Source organism: Solea solea, chromosome 12 (genome assembly GCF_958295425.1).
Source record: "Solea solea chromosome 12, fSolSol10.1, whole genome shotgun sequence".
Classification (NCBI taxonomy): Eukaryota; Metazoa; Chordata; class Actinopteri; order Pleuronectiformes; family Soleidae; genus Solea; species Solea solea.
In genome coordinates, this window is record NC_081145.1 from 6,877,974 (window position 1) to 6,900,042 (window position 22,069).

The 22,069-nt window shown below is 39.5% G+C and overlaps 2 protein-coding genes across 5 annotated transcripts; one reads left to right on the forward strand and one right to left on the reverse strand.

The window, feature by feature from the left end:
* Positions 1–660: 660 nt before the first annotated feature.
* nr1h4 (nuclear receptor subfamily 1, group H, member 4) lies at positions 661–16,881 on the forward strand. 3 transcript variants are annotated; one of them, XM_058644363.1, is made up of 11 exons: positions 662–878; positions 1,369–1,458; positions 1,571–1,744; positions 5,041–5,418; positions 8,918–9,058; positions 10,517–10,659; positions 10,758–10,856; positions 11,896–11,995; positions 12,115–12,261; positions 15,278–15,391; positions 15,997–16,881. In XM_058644363.1, the coding sequence occupies exons 3-11, from the start codon at positions 1,648–1,650 to the stop codon at positions 16,233–16,235; spliced, it is 1,458 nt and encodes a 485-aa protein (XP_058500346.1). In that variant the 5' UTR covers positions 662–878; positions 1,369–1,458; positions 1,571–1,647; the 3' UTR covers positions 16,236–16,881. The 3 variants fall into 3 exon arrangements, with proteins under 3 accessions (XP_058500348.1, XP_058500346.1, XP_058500347.1); XM_058644365.1 differs by lacking the exon at positions 10,758–10,856 and having other exon boundaries at positions 661–878; XM_058644364.1 differs by lacking the exons at positions 662–878; positions 1,369–1,458; positions 1,571–1,744 and adding an exon at positions 2,327–2,671.
* Positions 16,882–17,268: 387 nt separating this feature from the next.
* On the reverse strand, positions 17,269–21,084 carry c1qtnf13 (C1q and TNF related 13). Of its 2 annotated transcripts, none has more exons than XM_058646031.1 (2): positions 20,931–21,084; positions 17,269–18,690 (listed from the first exon to the last, which is right to left on the reverse strand). In XM_058646031.1, exons 1-2 carry the CDS (start codon positions 20,959–20,961, stop codon positions 17,636–17,638), a joined length of 1,086 nt encoding a protein of 361 aa, XP_058502014.1. In that variant the 5' UTR covers positions 20,962–21,084; the 3' UTR covers positions 17,269–17,635. The 2 variants fall into 2 exon arrangements, with proteins under 2 accessions (XP_058502014.1, XP_058502015.1); XM_058646032.1 differs by lacking the exon at positions 20,931–21,084 and adding an exon at positions 19,074–19,112.
* Between the last annotated feature and the right edge of the window lie 985 nt (positions 21,085–22,069).

Here is a 22,069-nt window from a genome sequence, read left to right on the forward strand (position 1 = left end):
GCCACCTCTGTCACCTCATTCCTCACATGTTGTGTCAAACAGAGACCACATAGTCCACAAACAACCAATGGCAAAGGTTCTGTTTATTTCAAAGAGACGTCTGTTGACTCAGAAGGGCCTGTGGATGGAGCAACAGCCTATCAATGATTAAACTATTGTTTGTATTTTTTTTGACAAATCAAGGATCATAAAGACATTAGGGGTTTGAATTTCGGATAATCTTAGAATACACAAAGCTATCAGGGTAGGTACACTCATGTATCAGAGTGCCAATGTACACAAATCTGGTGTAAACTGGTCCCTGCACATCGCAATCACATGGTGAAATGGCTTTGAGGTTTTCAAGGACGAATGGCAATGATCAACACACATGCTCAGGAGTTTTATGATATCCGATTTCTCGGGATGCTTATGAAAATATATATATGATATATCCATATGAGCAAACTAATAGATAAATAAAACATTGTTTCACACAGAAACAAGTGGACTTTAGAGCGATAGCAGCTCTGCTTGCTCAGATGTTTGTGTAATACTAATGACTGCATGTATGCTGCATGCGTGATGCTTGTGTATGTGGGTGGGATTTCTGACCATGGTCTGCTGGATTGGATTTGTGAGGCAGGCCTTGTTATGATAAAGTGGGATTTTTTTTTTTTTAAACGGAGATGGAGGAGGGGGTTGGCATGCACAGGAATGGACAGTTTAATTAATAACCATCCATTTCTCCCTGACCTAAACTGGTCACACATGCTCTCTCACTGAAGTCCAGACACATGCAGCTTGATGCACATCAGCTACTATTAATGGAGCTCAAAAACAAAGGCTGAAGAGAATTATTACCACACAGGAATAAAACATTAACCAACCAGAATAAGGTAAGAGCCAGAAGACTGAGTGTTGATGTATTTCATGTTCATGAGCCAGTGCCCTCTTATATGAGCCCAAAGGGAGCTTATGTATTTGACACGTATAGAGAGTTATGTTTGACCGTTGTGTGGGCTGGAAGTGTGGACGGGAGATTTCTGTATAGGTGTGGGTTGCTTTTTAATCTCAGGGGAAATTACACAGAGCTAATTAAAAGGAAATGTGGCCTGTGAGGTTTATGAAAGTATTGTTTCAAGTAAAGTTTAAAAACGATTTTCCGAGAGATTTTAACTCTACTGCTATTCATTTCATGTTTTCATGATATTGTTAAATGAGCTTTATATTCAAACTAAGCTAGAAAGTTTTCATAGATTATGTTTAGTTAACACTAATTTTGTCATGTATCATGTCAAGTCAACCCTGATGACTAATATGGATTTGAATATGAAATGGGACAGGACATTTAAAAAACTGATTTTCTTTCCTGATGTGCTCTCACAGAGGCCGTGTTGTAGCCTGACTTCCACCTCCAACCTCTTCATTAGCAGCTCCTGAATACATTATCCCTGAGTGGGAGAGAAGACTTGTCAGGTGTGTTGATGCAGAGACTCCCATGATGACGTTTAATTACTATCTGGTGCAAGTATACGAGCTCTCCTCTCATTATGACCCACAACTCACATTATTTCTATGCTTGTTACAGAGGTAAACAGAGGCACACCATTACGTTGGGGAACATTTCTTTGCTAACCCTGCGCTGGTGCCCGACGACCCTCCTGAATGAATGAGTGGGTGGGCCCCGACATCAATGTGGTGGGACCACTGCAAATCCCGCCCAACGATGAATACTCCATCTCAGAGAGCGCCCACTTTTTTGGTGAGTCTACCAGGCAGAAGCTAGCTCAAGGAAAGAGATAGCTGCAGTGATGTTAGTTAAATGCTAACAATGACAACATCATGCTGCAGGTAAATGTTGACTATAATTACCATCTTGGGCTACCATTTTTGGACGCTAATACTAGCATTTCAGAGATTTTTGTCTTCTCTTGATCACAGTCATTAGCTAAGTTTCCACTGAGTGGAACTGTTCCTTTGTAAGTATGGTATGTATGTTTTTGCGTTTTCCATTTGGAATAGTACCAAAATAACCAGCCCCAACCACACCATTCCTTGGCACCCTGCCCTACCAGAGGTACCAGAGTACATTTGTGCTGTACGGTCAACAACAGCTGATTGGGTGACAGAAAAAGCGTCACTCCCTGGCGATTGGTGTAAATATCCCATGGAATTCGAGGCAAAAGCATGCAGTCTATTTTCATACAAAGCTTGACGTCTTGTTGAGACAACCTTTCTTGATAATATCTTCAAGGAACTCAAGCAAGGCCAGTTGCCTACACAACTCCAGATGTTTCCACATGCAAGTGCACGTTTGTAGAAATCCAAACGCACCAAACAGTAGCAGCCAAATGGTACCACTGTCCAAATCTGACAACGACTTTACACACTTGTCAGCTACTTGTAATTATGTAAGAACGTGCATCTTGGATGTTAATGAGTAGCTGTCGCAACCTTTGCTCCCCTTGGCACTTCTCAAGCTAACACCAAGAGGTTTGGTTCTTCATCTGTTCTCTCGACTTTAGAGGAAACGTTTCCATCAGAATAGAGAAATTGATTTTTTTAAGCCAGGCATGGAGAGAAGGATTGACCTATTATACAGAATTGGACTGAGATCAGACAGTAAATTCTCTGAATACCGTGTTTGGTCACACTGAGATGGCCATGGTCCAGAGCAAGTCTTCAAGAGGTCAGTGGTTTACACATATTCTGTTTGTATTAACAGTGTCTGCTTTAAATACATGAGGATATTTCTGTACAGTAAAGGGATTCTTTTTTATAGCGTGTTCTTATAACTATGTATTTTTTAAAGGAAATGTGATGAACATACCATGGCACAATATTAGGATCCTATTGACATTCTTGCATCAGTTGCAAAAGTAACTTGTTTGGAGTGGAGTTACACGATGTCGGTAAAAGACACAGTGTGCTCTGTGCAAGCAAACTGTTAATCATTAACAGGTTTATAGTATGTAGTGTGCATTGCAGACTACTGCTGAGACTGTTTCTACTCTCACCGGCTTCTATAGACGTCAAACAAAACTGATACAGAGATTTCTTTCCACAATAAAACTGAAGTTCAAGGACAGAAGGAGCTGTGTTTTATACAGATTATAAATGCTGTAGTGTTTAAGGCAGTGTAAGAGTGTACCAAGACCAAACCATTGCTTTAATGGACTGTGACGAGCTTAGACCGAGCACTATATAATACTGGTTGGGCTCTATTTTATAGATATTTGGTTAAGTTTAATTTACCAAAAACCACTAGAAGTTAGAGAGTTATAACTCACCATTACCTTTTTTGCATTATGTTCTGCCAATATCAGACAACATATAGAGGTATATCTGAGTAAGTAGGCCAATATTGATCTACTTGTCTCACAACCAGGATTGGTTGCCTTTCAAAGAGGTTGTACAGCAATAATGTTTTAATACTTAATTTTGTATTTGAAGTTGTCTTCCTACAAAGAACAGAAGCCATGCCAAAAGCTGGTCCTGCTCACAACACTGAAAACACACAGGACACTATGACATTGTTAGCAATTATAATGTTATGTCTTATCTGCTAATTCCCAGGAAAAGTAATTCACTGTGTCCTAAAGTTTTTATGTGGGGACCCATTTTTAAAGATGGTACTCAATCATGAAATCACAATTATACTACTATAGCTGTAACACCTAATATCACTTTGAATTGGTAAAGAAATGATTTTATAAATGAATTACAACTTAATTTTATGCATGTTATTAAAAACGTAATTATACATGTAATTCTTCAAATGAATCAAAACCTTTCTTTGATCCCACATCATGAGAGCTCTCTCCCAAGTGAGAGCATGGTACAGCAATGTGGACCGTGGACCGTTTTCTGTTTTTTCCTGAATATGTTGTTATGCAAATTAGTTATTTGTGTTTTTAGGAAAGCGGATTTGAACAATTTGTTGACATTTCTCTCCCAGACTTTGTGTGAAAGAGTGGTGGCAGCTAATATCTAATCTATATCTATATCTATATCTAATATAATTTCGAGTACTTATGTTATTGGTTGTGTTTGAAGATAAAGGATTTTCCATTTAATCACAATAACAATTTGTACAAAATCAGTCAGTTGTGGTCTTGATATAAAATCCAGAAAATCCTCTATTGATCGAGACAGAGAAAGAAATCGAGTGAACATGTCAGACTCCAAGACAAGAACGAGACTTTTAAAAAGTGATCTTCAGTACAACAACACTGAATTATTCTCAGGTGCACTGAGCAGCATTCTCAGCTCTGCAACTTTGATTCTCTTAGGCAAACTTTTGGATTAAACATGATTTTTACTGTACATCCTGCAGTACTTGACTGCTCAGCTCGTAGACCAGCTTTTACTGCGTATGTTATCTACATGAGAAAGTTCATCCTTGACCTTGAAAAGTGCAGTATAATCTTTACTCAGTGTCCATTTATGAGTATTTTCAAAGCTCTCAACAATAGTTTATGATCTTGTTCAGGAGAAATTTCATGACTTTGCCTTTGTGTTCCTCTTGTTTCTCTCCAGACCTCAAGATGCCTGTTTTTTCTCAACCTGTTATTTTTATCAGTGCTATAGAAATTAAATTGTTGCCATGACAAGCCATGCAAAATATAGTTATTATTATTACATTAGATGTTATTAGGGCCACACGGTTGGTGTAGTGGTTAGCACTCTTGCCTTTGCAGCAAGAAGACCCGGGTTTGCGGCACGGTCGGCTCAAGGGTCTTTCTGCATGGAGTTTGCATGTTCTCCCCGTGTGTGCATGGGTTTTCTCCGGGTTCTCCGGCTTCCTCCCACAGTCCAAAAACATGCAATATGGGGATTAGGTAAATTGGACACTCTAATTTGACCGTGAGTGTGAGAGTCAATTGTTGTTTGTCTCTATGTGGCCCTGGGATGGGCTGGTGACAGCTGAGATTGGCACAGCAACCCTCATGTTGGAGGATAAAGCGGTAGAAGATGGATGGATGTTATTAGCTATACTTCCATATAAAATGTTCTCATTCAAACATCTGTGAGATCATTCTCCTCTTCTCGTCCCAGATATTCTGGCAGATCACGGCAGTCCTCTCCTGCAGGATCCTGACGTCTTACCCTTCACCGGCTATCCCAGCATGCAGTACCAGTCCATGGAGCCGACCATGTCGTCCACACAGTACTACTCCAGTCAGAACTACTACCCTCAGTACAATGGAGACGAATGGTACTCAAACACAGGGATTTATGAACTGAGGAAAGGATCTCTGGAGGTCAGCTATGATGCTGAGATGGAGGAGACGTCTGCTGTGGTGCCCACCGTGTGCAAGAGGACCCGGCACATGTCACAAGCTGGAAGGGTGAAAGGGGAGGAACTGTGTGTTGTGTGTGGAGACAAAGCCTCGGGATACCACTATAACGCTCTCACCTGTGAGGGATGTAAAGGTAAGATCATACTTTCATCCACACTGTGTTCATTTCAGCTGTAGTTACAGTGATTTCAGTGAGTTTGTTACCTATGTAGGAGATTTCCTGGCAGAACCTCATGTCTGAGGAGCTGGTTGAGTTTAGGGCTAACATTTGAATTGTAGTTGAGATTTAGGTTAGATATTAACTGGGTATGGTTAAGATTAGGGATAAGGCCTTGGGTAGACTGTCCAAATGTATGAGAGGATGTATGAGGTCCTAAAATATGAAAGAAATATGAGAATGTGTGTGTTAATAATATGAAAAATCAACGTTGTAATGTACTTTTCAGAGACATTCAACATCCTAAATAGGATTTAAAGCTCCAGTGCTTAAACGTGCCCGATGACATTCCAGTGCTGCACCGAGGAAGTGATTTTGTTTTGTGTTAGGACAGATGGAGGCAACAGCAGCGTGGCGCTAGTAAAGCGACTCGACTGCAAGCAGGTCGGAGTTTGACTGAAAACACAAAGAAGTGAATTCTACTGCTCAAAAAACTAAATATACAAACAACAAAAACAGGTGCTCTGCAGTTTGATTGGATAAACGCTTCTAGCCTCCACCCACCTCTGTGCTGCTGCTGCTGCTGCTGCTGCTGCATACACACAAACGCTCCCTCAGTCTGACAGTATTGCTTGTTTTCACACTGAAGCATTATCCAGTGGTCATTTATTTTCATTATGGCCACAAATTATTACAATTTGACTGTTGATCATTGCACACAATGGAGAAATGTGTCCTGTGCAATAAAAACTACTTTCATTCAAAAGAAAATTGATCAACTTTTTAAAATGTTCAGTGTATTTATTTAATCAAGGCTGTATTTCAACTGTATATCCAGGTCTCTGGATATGACAGAATACATTAGTGCTGATTTAGAGTGACATTTGGCCCACATTCAGAGATTAAGGTCTTGTTTTTAGCTGTTGACTTTTAAGAGCCACACATGACAGGGCCTGCTCATATCTACGGCAGCAGCAGCAGCAGCTGTATGTGAGTGTGTATCCTGTGAAATGTGTAATCTACTTATAGAGCTAAGACATTCTGGTGAGGACAGAATATGGTTTGATTACCAATATTTCGTTAAATGGTAACTGGTCTGTATGTATTTTGACAATCATCCACTTACACTCACATTTAAACAGCACTTCAAGGACTAGATGCAGAGTAACAGGCTGAAGTGGCACGGAAGAAATCTGATGGTCGATTTGAATTTTCTTATCAAACTTGTGTGACTTGGGCCACACAGTTGGTGTTGCCTGTGCAGCAAGATTTTCCGACCCCAGTTGTAACAATGGTCTCTCTGCGTGGAGTTGGCCTGTTCTCCCCTTGTTTTTCGGGGGTTTTCTCCTGTTTCCTCCCACAGTCCAAAAACATGCAGATTTGGGGATTAGGTAAATTGGACACTCTAAATTGACTTTAGGTGGTTGTTTGAATTGTGTGAATGGTTGTTTGCCTCTATTTGGTGCTGTGATGGACTGGCTATCTGTCCAGCGTGTACCACGGCTTTCGCCCTATGTCTGTATATGGTCCATGTGTCTTTAGTTATGAATGTGAATTATCAAATCTCATCTGTGTTGATTTGGATACTAAATTGGAATGGGTAATGCTATGTTGTGGTAATGCTAATGTGATGTAAGCCTATATACAGTTTTATATATTTTGTATAGCCACATTTTTTGGTTAAGAGTCATTTAGACTAGATGAGCCTTTAACCTACTGAGCCACAGTTACCCTACTTTTTGCCCCAACCACCTCTGAACATAGTGAACAGGACATTCATGCAGTTTTCAAATATATACTTCATATTCATTCAGACAGGTTTATAGAGAATATTGCATATGTATCTCAAGATACTGTATAACAGGAAAACCCATTTCCGCGTACAGTGTAAGTTGTCAGGGACCACGTCGTCGTGACCCGTAGCTGCTCCTCCCTCCACATGTTTGACGACACTGTGAATTTGCTGTGATTCATGCCAACAGTGGGGTGAATGGATATGAGTGTAATTCCACACTGTAAGGTTAGGACAATGGCTGGAGTGCAGCAGCTGCTCCATCCTGCCATTTGACTGAGAAGAGGCTCAGGTCTAACCTGGTGTTGCTGCCGCTGTCAGATCTGGTTGCCTCTCAGCTTTCTGCCGTACAATGCAGGAGCAACCTGAGCTCAGTTACGCTAATGCATGGCATTGTGCTAAATGTTGTAGCTCAGAATCTCTCTCTGTCTCTCTGTGTGTGTGTCTCTGTCTCTCATGAACCCAGTGGGGTTCACGGGATTCCATAACAGCATTAAAACAGCATTGTTTCACTCATACGTCCAATTATAATGATATGCATTTAAGTTTTAATTGTCAGGGGAAAATATTAAATGCAGAATTCACCATTTCAAACAAGACACTGCCATTAAAGGCACATTCAAATATAAGAGAAAGCACTCAGAGAACACAAACCTCCACCAAGCTCAAGTAACCATCATAAAGTAACAGTTATTTTTCTTGGGTTATGACCTACATTCCCAGAAAATTGAATCCACCATCCTTTGGCTGGGAAACATTTGCCTTCCTTGGCAGGGCTAAGTATCCAATGTGTCTTCAATTATTTTATGATTGTCACTGTTATTGGTAGGATAAGATAAGATAAGATAAGATATTGAAAGTTAAGATTATAAAAAATACAATAGAATATTCAGTATAGGAAGTAAGTGACCAAAATATATGCATATTAATGCATGTAAGCAACATTTCACTTTTTTAGCTGGTTGTAGGAGCTAAATTTCTCCTGTTTGTAGATATATGAATATTTCAGTATATGTCAGCTGAAATATTAACAAAATGTTAAAAATGCAGAGTAGCTACAGTACTTTTTTTGTAATAAGTGGTTCAAGGCCAAGCTGGGACCTTTGTAACATATAACAACAAGTGACAGCTTCAGTCTCAACTTTGTTCCACTCAGTCTATCATTCTTTCACAATGTAATAATGTCACAAAGGTTGTTTTTTGGAAAAAAAGAAAATTTAAAGGTATACTGTGGTAGCCTTTAAAATTAAGAAAAAATATTTATATTATTATAAAAGAGGATAATTATATAAATAATTATCCTCTTTTATCCAACTTAAAAAATATATCTATATCTAACAAATGCATTAAATTGCACAAGTTACGCTATACTTAAATACACTATTTAAAGCAATGTACTGTATTTATTACTACCTATCAAAATATGACCATGTAAAAAATGTATATAGGTCAAATGACTTTCATGTAAATTCATTTGTTATTCATTCACATTTATTTCTTGTTGAGCTCTGGTTTTCTTATTCAGAATAACACTAAGTGTTACAGAAGTAAAAATGAGGTCACGATAGTTTGCCATCTCTAAAAACTGGGTCCAAATATCAAAAGTATCCTGAATTGTGTGTCTTCTATGTACATAGCAAAGAGTATAGAATATCTCACCTTCTGCACCTTGTCAATGCACAGGTTTCTTCAGACGGAGCATAACGAAGAAAGCTGTGTACAAATGTAAGAGCGGTGGAAACTGTGAGATGGACATGTACATGCGGAGGAAATGCCAGGAGTGTCGACTCCGGAAGTGCAAAGAGATGGGCATGTTGGCTGAATGTAAGTATCAAAACTCGACGACTAACTCAAGGCGATGCATTAAACCGTCAATCAGTGATTAACACGGTAACGAATTGTCATGCATTCATTGAAACTGAAGCGCACCACCTACATGTCTGTTCAGTGTCAAGAGAGGCTGCACTGGTGAGCCCTCATTTTCCATTCTGACATGGGCCGGTGACTGTTACTGTGGATTGAATATCACTAACTAGACAATGGAGAGGTTCAGCTTTTGTTGCCATTACAGGAATAGAAGCAGTAGGCGGACACCAAGGGCTTCATTTAAGAAAAAGTAATTTGTCTTAAAAGTGATGCTTTGTGTCTTCTGGAATTTCAGGATTTATATATATAATATATGAAAAAAATGGCACTATATATAAATATATATATATATATATATATATATATATATAGATGTGTGTGTGTGTGATAAATGTGCTCACTCTATTAGTTATAGAGTCTATTACGAGCTGACGGCTGAAACGAGCAGAGGGAAAGACTGGACTCCTGTTGCTCATCAATAGTGCAGTGATGTTGCGATGAATATTGCAGGCTGCACTGAAGCTGCAGGCGCAACCACAGCTCAACATATTAAACCCCCTTTTTTTTCACCAGCGCATGAAAAGACACATATTTAATTTACTGGAGAAGTTGTTGTTTTAATATTTGATGACTTTCCACTGACTTATTTTCATCATTCACTTGTTTGAACTTGCGAAAAACAGAGAAATAGAAATGGGATGGAATAAAGATTTTCACACATGCACTATTATTATGACGATTAGAAAATGTCATACAATACTTTAGAGTTATTGTAGTAAAGCAAATGTGTAACCAAATTTGTTCTGTACCACAGCTTCTGCACATATTCATATTCTGCACTATTCGAGTCTTATTTTCATTTATTTAAGTATTTATTTGTGTACAGTTTAATGTCTTTATTTAATGTTGATCCTGACTGTTCTTTATTCTTATTTTCTTGTTACTGTGTTTGTTTATGGACAAACCACTAAAGCAAATTCCTTCTATGTAAATAGGTACTTAGAAATAAGACTGATAAGGTTTTATAACTGTATTAAGTCCCATGTCTTGCAAGGTTTAATTCTAAACCATCTTGAATTGTTATATTTATGTTGCAAAAACCTGCCCTGCCCTGCTCCAACACACCTGATTCAAATAAATGTGTAATTATCAGGCGTTTGCAGAGCTTGTTGATGAGCTGACCGTTAGAATCAGGTGTGTTGGAGCAGGGAAACATCTAAAACATGCCGGGCACCAGGGTTGGGAAACACAGCTCAAGATCATGTCACCATTTGAAACCCTGTTGTGCTAAAATGACAACAAAAGTACAACAAAAAATTCCAGATTTCAGCAGTGTGTGCAGGTTTAATATGGTCTCAAATGGACAATGAAAAATGAGCTGTGAGGTATTAAACAGGGCTCTGTCACCGCCGGCAGGCCTGCTGACAGAGATCCAGTGTAAATCTAAAAGGCTACGGAAGAACACCAAGGCTTCCCCGGGACAGTCCACCGGAGACGAGACAGAGGCGGCGGACAACACAGACAACAAACAGGTCACCTCAACCACCAGACTCTTCAAGGTGATCATCACACACTCGCCTTCATTTAATAGATCTGTGACTTAATGTTTCATACACGTGTTGATGTTGTTGTTGTTTTTTGGCTTTCTCAAATTCAGGAAAAAGTTAAAATCACCAAAGAGCAGCAAGCGCTCATGAAAGTCGTTGTAGAAGCTTATAACAGACATCAAATTCCTCAAGATGTGGCCAAAAAACTGGTACATTTAACTTCATATTTCTCCAAAGTGTTTGGCTTTTTTGTTCTATTTGTTTTTGGTCTTCAAAAATGTAAACAGATGAGCTTCGTCAAAGTGCTTTATTTTACAGCTTTAGCTAAGTTTCCATCAAGCTTGCTTACTCACTCACTCACTCACTCACTCACTCACTCATTCATCTTCTACTGCTTTATCCTCCACGAGGGTCACAGTGTGAGAGACAGGAAGCGGTTCAGTGCATTTCAGTTCATCACGTATGGTTTAGAGCAGCAAACCCGGATCTGGTTTCCACAATTAACATAATAGAAATGCATTACAGTTCTAGCACGACTCCACTCTACTTGGTTGTTGTTTTTTTTTGCTTTTCCATTAGTGATGGTACCTGGTACCTTTTAAGTATCTACTACTGGCAGTCTGTGGCCAAGTGGAAAGGGAACTTGACTTGTCGCCGGATCAAATCCCCACCTGGCCAAAAATGGCTGGGGTACCCCTGAGCAAGGTACCCAACCCCCAATGCTCCCCGGGCGCTACTCAGTGTGGCAGCCCACTGCTTCTAATTCTAGGATGGGTCAAATGCAGAGGAATACTTTCCTCGTCGTACATTGTTATACTTTCCCTTAATAACTTTAATCATTGGTCAGAGAGTGTCATCACTGGAGGACAACGTCTGACGGCCGTGCTATGACCACCCTGCCCACATTGAGGAGGTACTATAGTCATGGAAAAACAACGTGACTGATACCAAACTGAGTAGAGTGGAGTTGAGTAGAAGCCCTGTTTCCACCAAGTGGTTCGAAATGTTACTCAAACAGTGAGAAGAATACCAAAATAATTGATTTGGCACCTTTTCGTTGGGGAACCAAGCACAGTAATCCAGCTTCTGTTACACATTTATGTAGCTCCCACCACAAAAGGCAGATTAGGATTTACTTCTGGCTGAGGTTGCCAAAACTTGGGAACTTGCAGTCATTTTTATTCCTCAACAACCTTTTGACAATGAAACAGTTCCATAAAGTAACGACTTACGTCTCTTCCTCTGCAGCTACAAGAACAATACAGTGAAGAGGAGAACTTCCTTCTGTTGACAGAAATGGCAACTAGTCAAGTTCAAGTTCTGGTGGAGTTTACAAAAAATATTCCAGGTATTATTGTTCACAGAAAATATAGACTTTTATTTCTTATTTTTTTATATAGGGACCATGGTAGCAAACACTCCATTCCTTGCATGTTGCAGTGAGTATTTTCTGGATGTGTGTGGCAGGTTTTCTGTCTCTGAATCATGAAGATCAGATCGCTCTGCTGAAGGGCTCAGCCGTGGAGGCCATGTTTCTGCGCTCAGCCCAGGTTTTCAGCAGAAAGATGCCAAACGGACACACGGAGGTTTTAGAGGAGAGGATACGCAAGAGTGGTGAGTCAAAAATAAACTGGGATTCTAACTTGGTGAAAATAACTGTGGTCTTCGAAGTTCTTCTCGATTTTTAAATTATAACCACAGCTGTTGACCTTCAAGAGTCCGGGGCCTTTGCTCCACCTGTCGCTGGTGAACCTGCATCGTTACGACACTCGGTTGTAGTTCCTCATGCAGCCAAATCCAGTCGGATCCTCCTTTTAATAATTGATGGGCCTGATCTTTGTGATGCAGCTGCGAGATGCGTGCTGGCCTGTTAATCTCCAGTTTGGTGTAGATTACACCGACACACATGTGTAGAGTTTCACTCTTTTTTAAGGTCTGTGTGTTGGCATGCTTACCACTACCACTTAAAGGCATAGTTCAGGGTTTTTCAGCAAGTATGGTTTCATGAGGTACTGACAAATTATCAGCGATGTATTCACTGAGCACTAAACAAAAGACTCAACTAATAAAATATAGGCCCGCTTAAGTCTACAATATCTTAAATAAGTTTGCTACGTTTTTTGTTGTTGTTTGTTTTTACTGTTAGACAGCCTTTCTCCCCTGCACCAAAGTCATTAGAGAAAATACATTTTCGAATAGAGTTACTGGTCTACTGATGCCTTGTTTGGTCAGCTTGTGTCGCTGAGGTAAGTCTTAGGTAAATCTGGACAAAAGATTTCAAACAGCAAACTCGTGAAACAACAGATTTGAGTTTACTGATAGAGGCAGCAGTGGATTGAAAAACTCCTGTGTGCTGTGATGTAATATCGCTGATTTTCTCTATATGTTTTGGTGCAGGCAGAGTGAGCATTATACAAACGTACATTTCCAGCTGAAATAGGCTGCCTGACAGTGAGAATAAACAGCAAACATATTCTTAAAATATTGTAGGTTTAGAAGTGTCCCACTCTGGTGGATCCATGGAAATTGTTAGTCAGTGTAGAGAATTAATAAATGTCTCATACACTCACACTCACAACTCTCCTATTAGAGTGGGTAAAATAAACCCAGGTCTTCCATGGAATTGGGTTTAATTTACAACACAAATACATTGTTATGTAAAGTCCCACAGGCTGGGCGACTGGTGGCAAAATAAAAATAATTTATAAGTATCTGAGGTGTCATTCTGTCAACAGACTGGACAGTTAGACAGACAGTAGCAGTGTGTGTGTGTGTGCCTCAGTGGGTCCCTTGGTACATCGCTGGTGTGAATAGTAGCGATGGGAGATATTCACACTATAGGCCAGTCTGGGAGTATAAGGCAGCAGAGCTGTCTGAGGAGACCATTGTTTCTTATCAAAACATCGAGAGTGCTTTTGTCCACTTCTCTGCCTCTGAACCTCACTGGCATTTCTGATTTCTGCTTGCTGATGTGTCCAGACAGACAGACAGTGTCTTCTCCCCCAGTGCAAATCATAGAGAGAGCATTTTGTGCTCATGATTCTTCATGTCTATGAATAATAATGTAAAGAAGAAAATCAGAGAAGATTATATTTGTTATATGTATCTAGGGTTTTGCAGAGCCTACTATGTAACTACGGTGTTTTAATATGCTTGAATGTATGAAAACATATGGTCAACGATTTTTGTCTGAAGTGCAATCCCATTTTTCTTCTCTTGAACTGCATTTAAAGTGAAATGCATTCATTTGAAGGGATAGCTGTGGTTGTATAAGGTGTTAACACAGCATTGACGTAGCCAAGCACACAGCTATCTCGGAGAAAACGTGCAGAGATTTATGTTATCTTAAAAATATGTTGGCCACTGTTAATGCCATTAAGACAATATTTTACAGCTGGAAACTTAAGTTAATGAAGTGCTGACTCCTCACACCAAAGTCCATAGAAAATCAGGAATTTTGCATCACAGGACAAAAAGAGTTGTTAATCCACAACTGTTTTACAGAGAGGAAAAACGTAGTGTCAAGAAAGCATAGACTTAAGCAAGTGTAGATTTTATTAGCTGAGACCTTTGTCCTGTGGCTGAAATCTGTTTTTCCTTGTGTCCCTGAAGGCAGCCATGCAAACATTGAGAGTGAGCGTCCAAATACTAGGCTGGTACAGTGGCACGCTTTAGGCAATACCTCTTACAACCACTCTTCAAAAAAAACCCTGAACTATTCCTTTTACAATGGCTGTGGTTTGCAAATATACAGCACAAAATATTCATAAAGGAATCATGTGTCTGTCTTTGTTCTCTCTTCTTCCTCTCACAGTTACTCCTCCTCTTTGATAGTGCTCACCTCAGTGACCCTCTGAATAATAACAGAAGCGTTTCATAGTTAGTGTTTGAGCCTTTGAATCGTCTGTGAGGCAATTGAATTTCTCACTCTCACTCATCTTTGACCGCTTTATCCTCCACATGAGGGTCGCTGGCGGGCTACACGCTGGACAGGTCACCAGTCCATCACAGGGCCACATGTAGAGACAAACACATTCACTCACACACTCACATCTATGGTCAATTTAGTCAATGTAGTCAATTTAGAGTTTCCAATTTACCTAATTCCCATATTGCATGTTTTTGGACTGTGGGAGGGGACCAGAGAACCCAGTGACCTTCTTGCTGTGAGGCTACATTGCTAGCCACCTCACCACCGTGTACCTACAGCTCAGCCCAGTGGTCATTAAGCTAAGTTTGATTTGTACAAGTGGGGTGGCCTATGACATATTCTTAAGACTCTTAAGAGCAAACTGACTAGATTCCATAGCAACATCTTAATCTACCTCCTGAAAATGCACACATCTGCTGATTGAATGTCTCGGTTCAAAGTTCAGACTGTTATGTAAGACAAGATTCTCTTGCATTTCCTGCGTCTTTTTCTCAAAGTTAACTGTTCAAGAAGGCCATTTACTACTTTTCTTTTTTGATTTTGCAATCTGCAGTCTCACCATCAGATGTCCATGAGTCTTTCACTCTGGTGCTCTAAGAAGAGCTTGCGAAGCCAGTGCTCCAGCAATATTTTTTATTTTATTTATTTTTTTAGACTGCATATGAAGCCAAAATAATACTTCCTGTCATTTTTCTGCAGGTATTTCAGAAGAATTCATGACGCCCATGTTCAACTTTTACAAGAGCATTGGTGAACTCCACATGATGCAGGAGGAACAGGCTCTCCTCACAGCCATTGCCATCTTGACACCAGGTAACACAGCTTTTTAACAACTACCTGATCCAGACAGGGTATTTTAATGACGGTATATTATCTTTGATGCCTAAAAAAAAACGGTGTTTCCCAAACTTTATGACAATCTATCACAACCTGACTCACAATATTAATTGAGACAAGAGAAAATGTGTTCTGAAGTCATTAATTTTATGCATGTGCTATTTCATAAATATAGCTAAATCTGTAACATAAACTATAGTATTTTAAATTCAAGAAGCTGTTCACGCGCACCCAATGTGCACCTAACGCGCACCTAACGCGCACCCAACACGCGTTAATGACGCATTTTACATGTCCGCAGGCGCTGTGCACGGAAGTACATCGGGGCCTTTAGTCAGGTCTGATAGTATTGCTTGACAGATTCTGTTTTCAGATGAAGGATGCATTATTCTTGTTCTCAAAAACCCAACTGAGGCAGAATAATATCAACAACAAAAAAAATCACCAAAAGTTACACACTGCAGCTTTAATTAAAATTCTGGAAATAAAATACCGGCAAATATATTTAGTGACCCCAAAAAATGTCTCCTGACCCCGGTCTGTGGGAACAACTGCCCTGAAAGACTAATGTACTTCTGCAGACCGGCCCTATGTGAAAGAGCAGCAGGCTGTTGAGAGACTTCAGGAGCCCATGCTGGACGTGCTAAGGAAGCTGTGTGTCCTGCAGCATCCACAGGAGCCGCAGTACTTCGCTCGTCTCCTGGGCCGCCTGACGGAGCTGAGAACACTCAACCATTACCACGCAGAGATGCTCACATCATGGAGAATGAACGACCACAAATTCACCCCGCTGCTCTGCGAGATATGGGACGTGGAGTAACGCAACGAGCACCGGGAAGGACCTCTAAAACATATTATTCATGGTCTCACTGCATGATCTGGAATGAAATTCCTGCACAAGTTTGTTTGACCTTGATGACATTAGTCATGTTTGGACTCCAGGAGTTAAGATTATCGCTCCGCTCGTGGACTTTCTTCATGGCTCACACCATCAGTGTGTTCATTTTCCTGTGTCAGACTTTTAAAAGCATTTGAAATGACAGTGTTTACAGCACAGAGCGGAAACCAGACCTGTGAACATCATGTAAAAACATCTCAAAGACCCAATGCAATTAGTCAAGTACAAACACTGGAACACAATCAAAGTGTGAGGTTCAATGGAATCATGGCCTCTTTTATTTTTCATTTCTAACAGTTAGTCTGCATACTATGTGTGGCATTGAAGTGTTGTGTTCTTCCTCTAAATAAATCATTTGATTAAAAGGGAAAAGATATGAGTTTTCAGCACAGAGAAAACAGCTGCATCTGAAAGCTTTCATTTCAATTTTTCAATTGTCCAATATGTACTTAAATTATGTAACTTAAATATCTATAACAGCATTGACTTTTTATGCCTCAGTATTTACCACTCTGCCAATATTTATATTCTGAGAAAAACAGTCTTAATTAAAACACCATCAATGTGCTTTCCCTTGTTTTAGCCTGTTTTTTTATTTAAAATACAACTGACCTTTTGACTTTTTGAATAATGTTCCTTCCTTCAATCCTTCTACTACTTCTTTTCTTTGATGTTTTATGACAGTTGATATCCAAAATGTTGCATTCCTCCTTATTCCGTCTTTTCTTCATGTACCATTTCCTTCCTTCCTTCCTTCCTTCCTTATTTGCTTAATGCCAATTATTATTAATGTAGTTGTAGCAGTAAACTCACTTGATTTTTCACTGTAGTCAGTAGATTGAACTTATTTAACACTTCTTAAACCCACTCAAAACATTTTATATTAATTGCCAAAAAAGGAACATACGACTTTTGAATTAAGTGTATACATTTATTTTTAGATTAGCCTGGGAGCATAAAATAGCAACATCACAGATACAGAGCATCCACACTATTAAATATAAAATTAAACGATAATAAAACAATTTGGACTTCACCAATAATTTATACATAAACACAAATAATACATACATCCTTTTGTTTTTGAGCAGGAACAAATATAACCATGTTGCACACTGGTTAATGTGCTTAATTGTGTCATAGCACCATCTTGTGGTGTAATTTGGAATTCAATTATTTACTGAGAATGACATAAAATGCAAACAAACAAACAAAAAGCAGTGAATTTTCTCGCTCTACAGTGATGCAGAATCTTTTTTTTCTGTTTCTTTTTTGTCTTTTCTGCTACTTTAACAAAAACACATTCAGAGATGAGTTGTATTTCAGCTCGTCGACGGTGTGAAGAGTTCTGCCTCAGGATAAACCAGGAATCCAGAAAAGGTGGTGTACCTGCCCTGGTTGCTGTAGACGGCGTAACGTTCATCCTGCTGACTGTACAGCCAAACCGTGTCGCCTCTCCTGAGAGACAGCAGCAGACTCTGACTCTGCATTTCCCGTCTCTTTGACGTGTCGTCGTCGAACACCATCGCCTGCACGTCTCCCTTCCCGGTCATCAGCTTCACAGAAACGGCCTTGCGAGGGTGTTTCCCCACAGTGAAGGCAAAGAAGTAAGCGCCCGGGAAGCGACATGTGAAAAGGCCGGAGGTTTTGTTGAAATGTCCCCCAATGTTGATATACTCCACATCAAAGGTCAGAGGTCGCTTGTTCTGCTGCCTGCTGCTCTGACCTATGAGCGTGGACGTCCGGGCCACAGAGAAAGCTGACCGTGGCTGCACTGACGTCTGACCTCTGACCTGTGGGTCAGCAGGAGGAGGGCAGTGTGGGTAGGACTGGCCTGGTGGAGCGAGGTGGTTGTTGATGTAGCTCGCTGTGGAGACATCGGGGTAAATGAGGTAACCAGAGAAGGCGATGTAAGGCCCGGCATTGCTGTACAAAGCATACTGAGGAGACGGCTGTAAGAGCAGCCAAACAGTGTCCATCTCCCTCAACTCTATCATGATGCTTTGACTCTGAACTTTCCTCCCTTTCTTGAGGTAGTCGTCATACGCCATAGCCTGCACCTCCTTCCCGTTCTTCGCCAGAATGACTGACAGTATTTTCTTTGGAAACTTCCCCACGGAGAAGGAGAAATAGTAAGCCCCAGGGATGCGACAGTGGAAGCGGCCGCTGTCCGGATGGAAATCCCCTCCGATGTTGACCATGAGCCTGTCGAAGGTCACGACCTTCTGCCTGCCTCCCACTATGCTGGTGGTTTGTGTGGCAGAGAAAGCTGAGCGGAGACCTGTCGTGACTGGAGGGGCGTGAAAGGCAGAAACTGGTCCAGAGGAGGCGATCATGATGAATATGCACGGCAGGATGTAGCGTGTGCTCCAGTGAGCTAAGAATAAAGAAAAGAAGTCAAGGAAATAACCGTTATGTATGAAAGACATTCATCACTGTAAATATTGGTTAGAACATGATGACTTAATAAATAAGTCGAAAAAAAAATTCACAATTAGAAAAACAATTTTTTAAAATATTCGTCCACAATTTTGCTGAGTTTTGTTGTTATAGTTACAGTAGCAACATCAAATAACCTGGGGGCCACTGAGCATCTCGTCTGGTCAGAACAGGGTCGACATTGGCATAAAATGATATCACAATATTCCATCATGAGATTGCAATCACAATATGTGACGATATTTCGCAGAATTTCTAAATAAAAGTGTCTGTGTTGATGAATATTAAACTAAAAATTAATCTATAACTACAAAAACATACCAGCTGTCAATCACACTGGTGTCCACTCATGTGCACACACCTTGGTTTAACAACATGGTTTACAAACTTGACAGCATGTTCTATTAAAGACCTGAAACGAAGGATTGAGACCATTAGCTCCTCAGGTATATCAGATGTTCACTGGTATTAATGAATGAATTAATTCAACATTTATATAAATATAAATAATTTATTGATTGATGAAGTGAGAGTTAGACTCATTTTCCCACAGATTCCCATTCAAGCTCAGTTCTTATTGCAGCCAGTGAAGCTCCCCCCTGCTGGCTGTTCAATATAGTGTTATTTCCAAGTTGGATTGATCTTGTAAACCAGAAGACCATGTCAACTTTTTTATATACTGTCCATGCATGAAACAATACAATTATAAAATGAAAGAAAATGACAGAATCATACAAAAAACAAACATGTTTTAAGCGTTTCTTCACTGACACTGATGTTCAGGTTGGACACCTTCATCCTACAAAGTTACAGAAGATAGACGTGTTTATTGGCAGAAACTGAATATACTACTTTCTATTCTATTTTAATTCCAGTGTTTTCATTCTTAGACACTTTGTGTCTATCTAAATACAACTGCCATTGCCATAAAAAGTACACAAATGATTTAGTTTTCAAGTCTTGGACATGTACTTTAGGCAACTTTACAGAGGCCGTGTTTCTACGGAAGTCTGAACTGTGTTTTAAAGCAGAGGTTTTGGACACAAACAAGGGACAACAGTGTCCTTTCTAATATGGGGAGGCCACCGTAGTTCCCTGACGTGCTTGAGGAAAGGTAAGGTAAGTGTAGTCCTGCGTTTGTTATCGCTAATTCTTACACAATGTGACTTTAAGAAGAAATAAGCTAAATAATCCTTCCAGTTTCAAGAGGGTTCTTGCAACCTTGTTGCTCGAACCCTAAATATTGATAACTACATGTAAGTTACATATTTAGTTGTTTGAAGAGTAATTCTGGTGTCAGGCTGACTTTATTGTATCTAAGTAAATTATTCCCAGTGTGTTTAATCCCTGTCAGAAGAGATCTTCACACTCTGATCAAGGCGTGTGTGAGTGTGAGCAGCAGCCCCTGTAATGTGGCTGATACTGTCTGTTCTCTCTGTGCACTGAGAGACGGCACCAGATTAAGCGCTGGTTCATCTGTTTCTGTGTGCGTTGAACAATGGAAAGTTTTTGGAGGGATGTTAAAGTGGGGAGGGGCAGAAAGTGAAAAGACACTGCAGCAAAGAATAAATGAAAGTGTGGATAAGTGACCGCAAATCATTTTGTTCTGTCATAAATGACACAATTGCAAATATGAATCATATTTTTAGGGTTTTACTGTATTTATATTCCAGTAATTCTGCCTTTTTAAGGCCAAAATTAAGGCCGATTAAGGCCAAATGAGCAGAAACCTTTTCAATGTAAATGAGTTAATAACAGGCTCACATTGTGTACTGCTGACTGTGATACACATGTTTTATAAAAAGTCAATGACAGATGTTTAATGCCATGTAGTGGCAGGGAATGCAGGGTCAAGGTTTAGCCATGACTATCACTGACAAAGCCACAATAGCCCATACTCAGATACTCGTCAAAAATGATAATAAAGTATAAATAAAGTATTTTCAAAACGATCTCCAATAAGACATACTCTATTTTTACTGCATGGCATAAATGTGAAAAGAATTGTGAGCACCATGAAAGAGATCATATAATAGCTTATTATTCTGGCAAATTGGGAAAAAAAACAAAAGAATCTCTACACTCCTGCAGTAGCAAACACTAAATTGATCATACCACAGAACAATTTAAAGAAAGATTCAGCAATTACAAAACAATAATAATAATAATCAAACCCACCTGTCGAGCTGTGTTGAAGCAGAAATTGCATGCTGGACAGAAAATTAGAAATTTCCTAAGTTCCTCTTAGTTTAGCGCACAGCTAATGTTCACGTAACACACGGAGAGACAAAGCTTTTGTCCACATGAATATGTCAGGGAGGAGCTTCCACACTGCTCCTGATCTATAACTGCAGAAGGAAACAAGGGGGAAAAAAGCAAACATGCAGAGATGAAGAACAGAAAAAGGGAGGGTATATGTACATTCAAAATTATTTTTAATATAAGTTTTAAAGAGGATTGTTCAGTCATGCATTTCAGTGATTGAAATTAAAGTCTTATTTCATGTAGAAACTGGTGGACGGCTTGGATTACTGAATATTTCCCTTTCCACATAAAGTACAAATACGTAAGAGGGAAGCATAGTGTCCATTTACTTTTCCCCAAAATCAAAAAATACTATTTATTATACTAGTTCACAGAAAAATTCATTTTCTAGTGCAGTACTTGCATGTCAGGCACATTGCATAGCATATTTTCTTATTTATCTAATCTTATTCTTTCATTTCATTTCGCGGCCCCCTGGTCGACCGTGATGTACTGCAGGTGGGCTGTGAATTTAATTAATTTTTAATATAAATAAATGTTTTTAATTTTCAGTTTTGTATTTAAGTTTTAAATTGATTTTAAGAATGTACAATAGATTTTAAGAAATACTTAGGTATTTTAAAAAAGCCATGGTGCTTGAATTATATGTATATTTATTTTATCTGAACTAGTATAGCAGCAATATTGTGTCATTTTATGTGTAAGTATCCAGTGTCTGCCAGTCAGCATATAAACCTAACATTTCAGTATTTGCACTCAATGTTAATTTTAATCCGTAATTTGTTATGTTATGTTGATGGATAATTACACACTTTGAGAGAGAGCACTTTGTTGTGAAGCCAAACCTTTCAAATATGACATGGAGCCCAGCTGTAATAACCACACGCGTGTTGAAAGATGCAAGTTCAGAAATGAAGTTGAATTTTTGTATCCCCATGAGAAAACAATAATACATATGGGAACTATTGATCCTAGTCTTAATCAGAGTTGTGATTTAAGGTTTGGGTGTGGACCTCAGAGGATTTTCACATTTCAAATACAATACAATAAGA

Coding starts and splice junctions, on each gene's coding strand:
- nr1h4 (XM_058644363.1), top strand. CDS start 1,648: ATGAATGAGTGGGTGGGCCCCGACATCAATGTGGTGGGACCACTGCAA. Junction 9,059..10,516: donor GATGGGCATGTTGGCTGAAT/GTAAGTATCAAA, acceptor CACCGCCGGCAG/GCCTGCTGACAGAGATCCAG. Junction 10,857..11,895: donor AAGATGTGGCCAAAAAACTG/GTACATTTAACT, acceptor CTTCCTCTGCAG/CTACAAGAACAATACAGTGA.
- c1qtnf13 (XM_058646031.1), bottom strand. CDS start 20,961: ATGCAATTTCTGCTTCAACACAGCTCGACAG. Junction 18,691..20,930: donor GCTTCAACACAGCTCGACAG/GTGGGTTTGATT, acceptor CTTTATTCTTAG/CTCACTGGAGCACACGCTAC.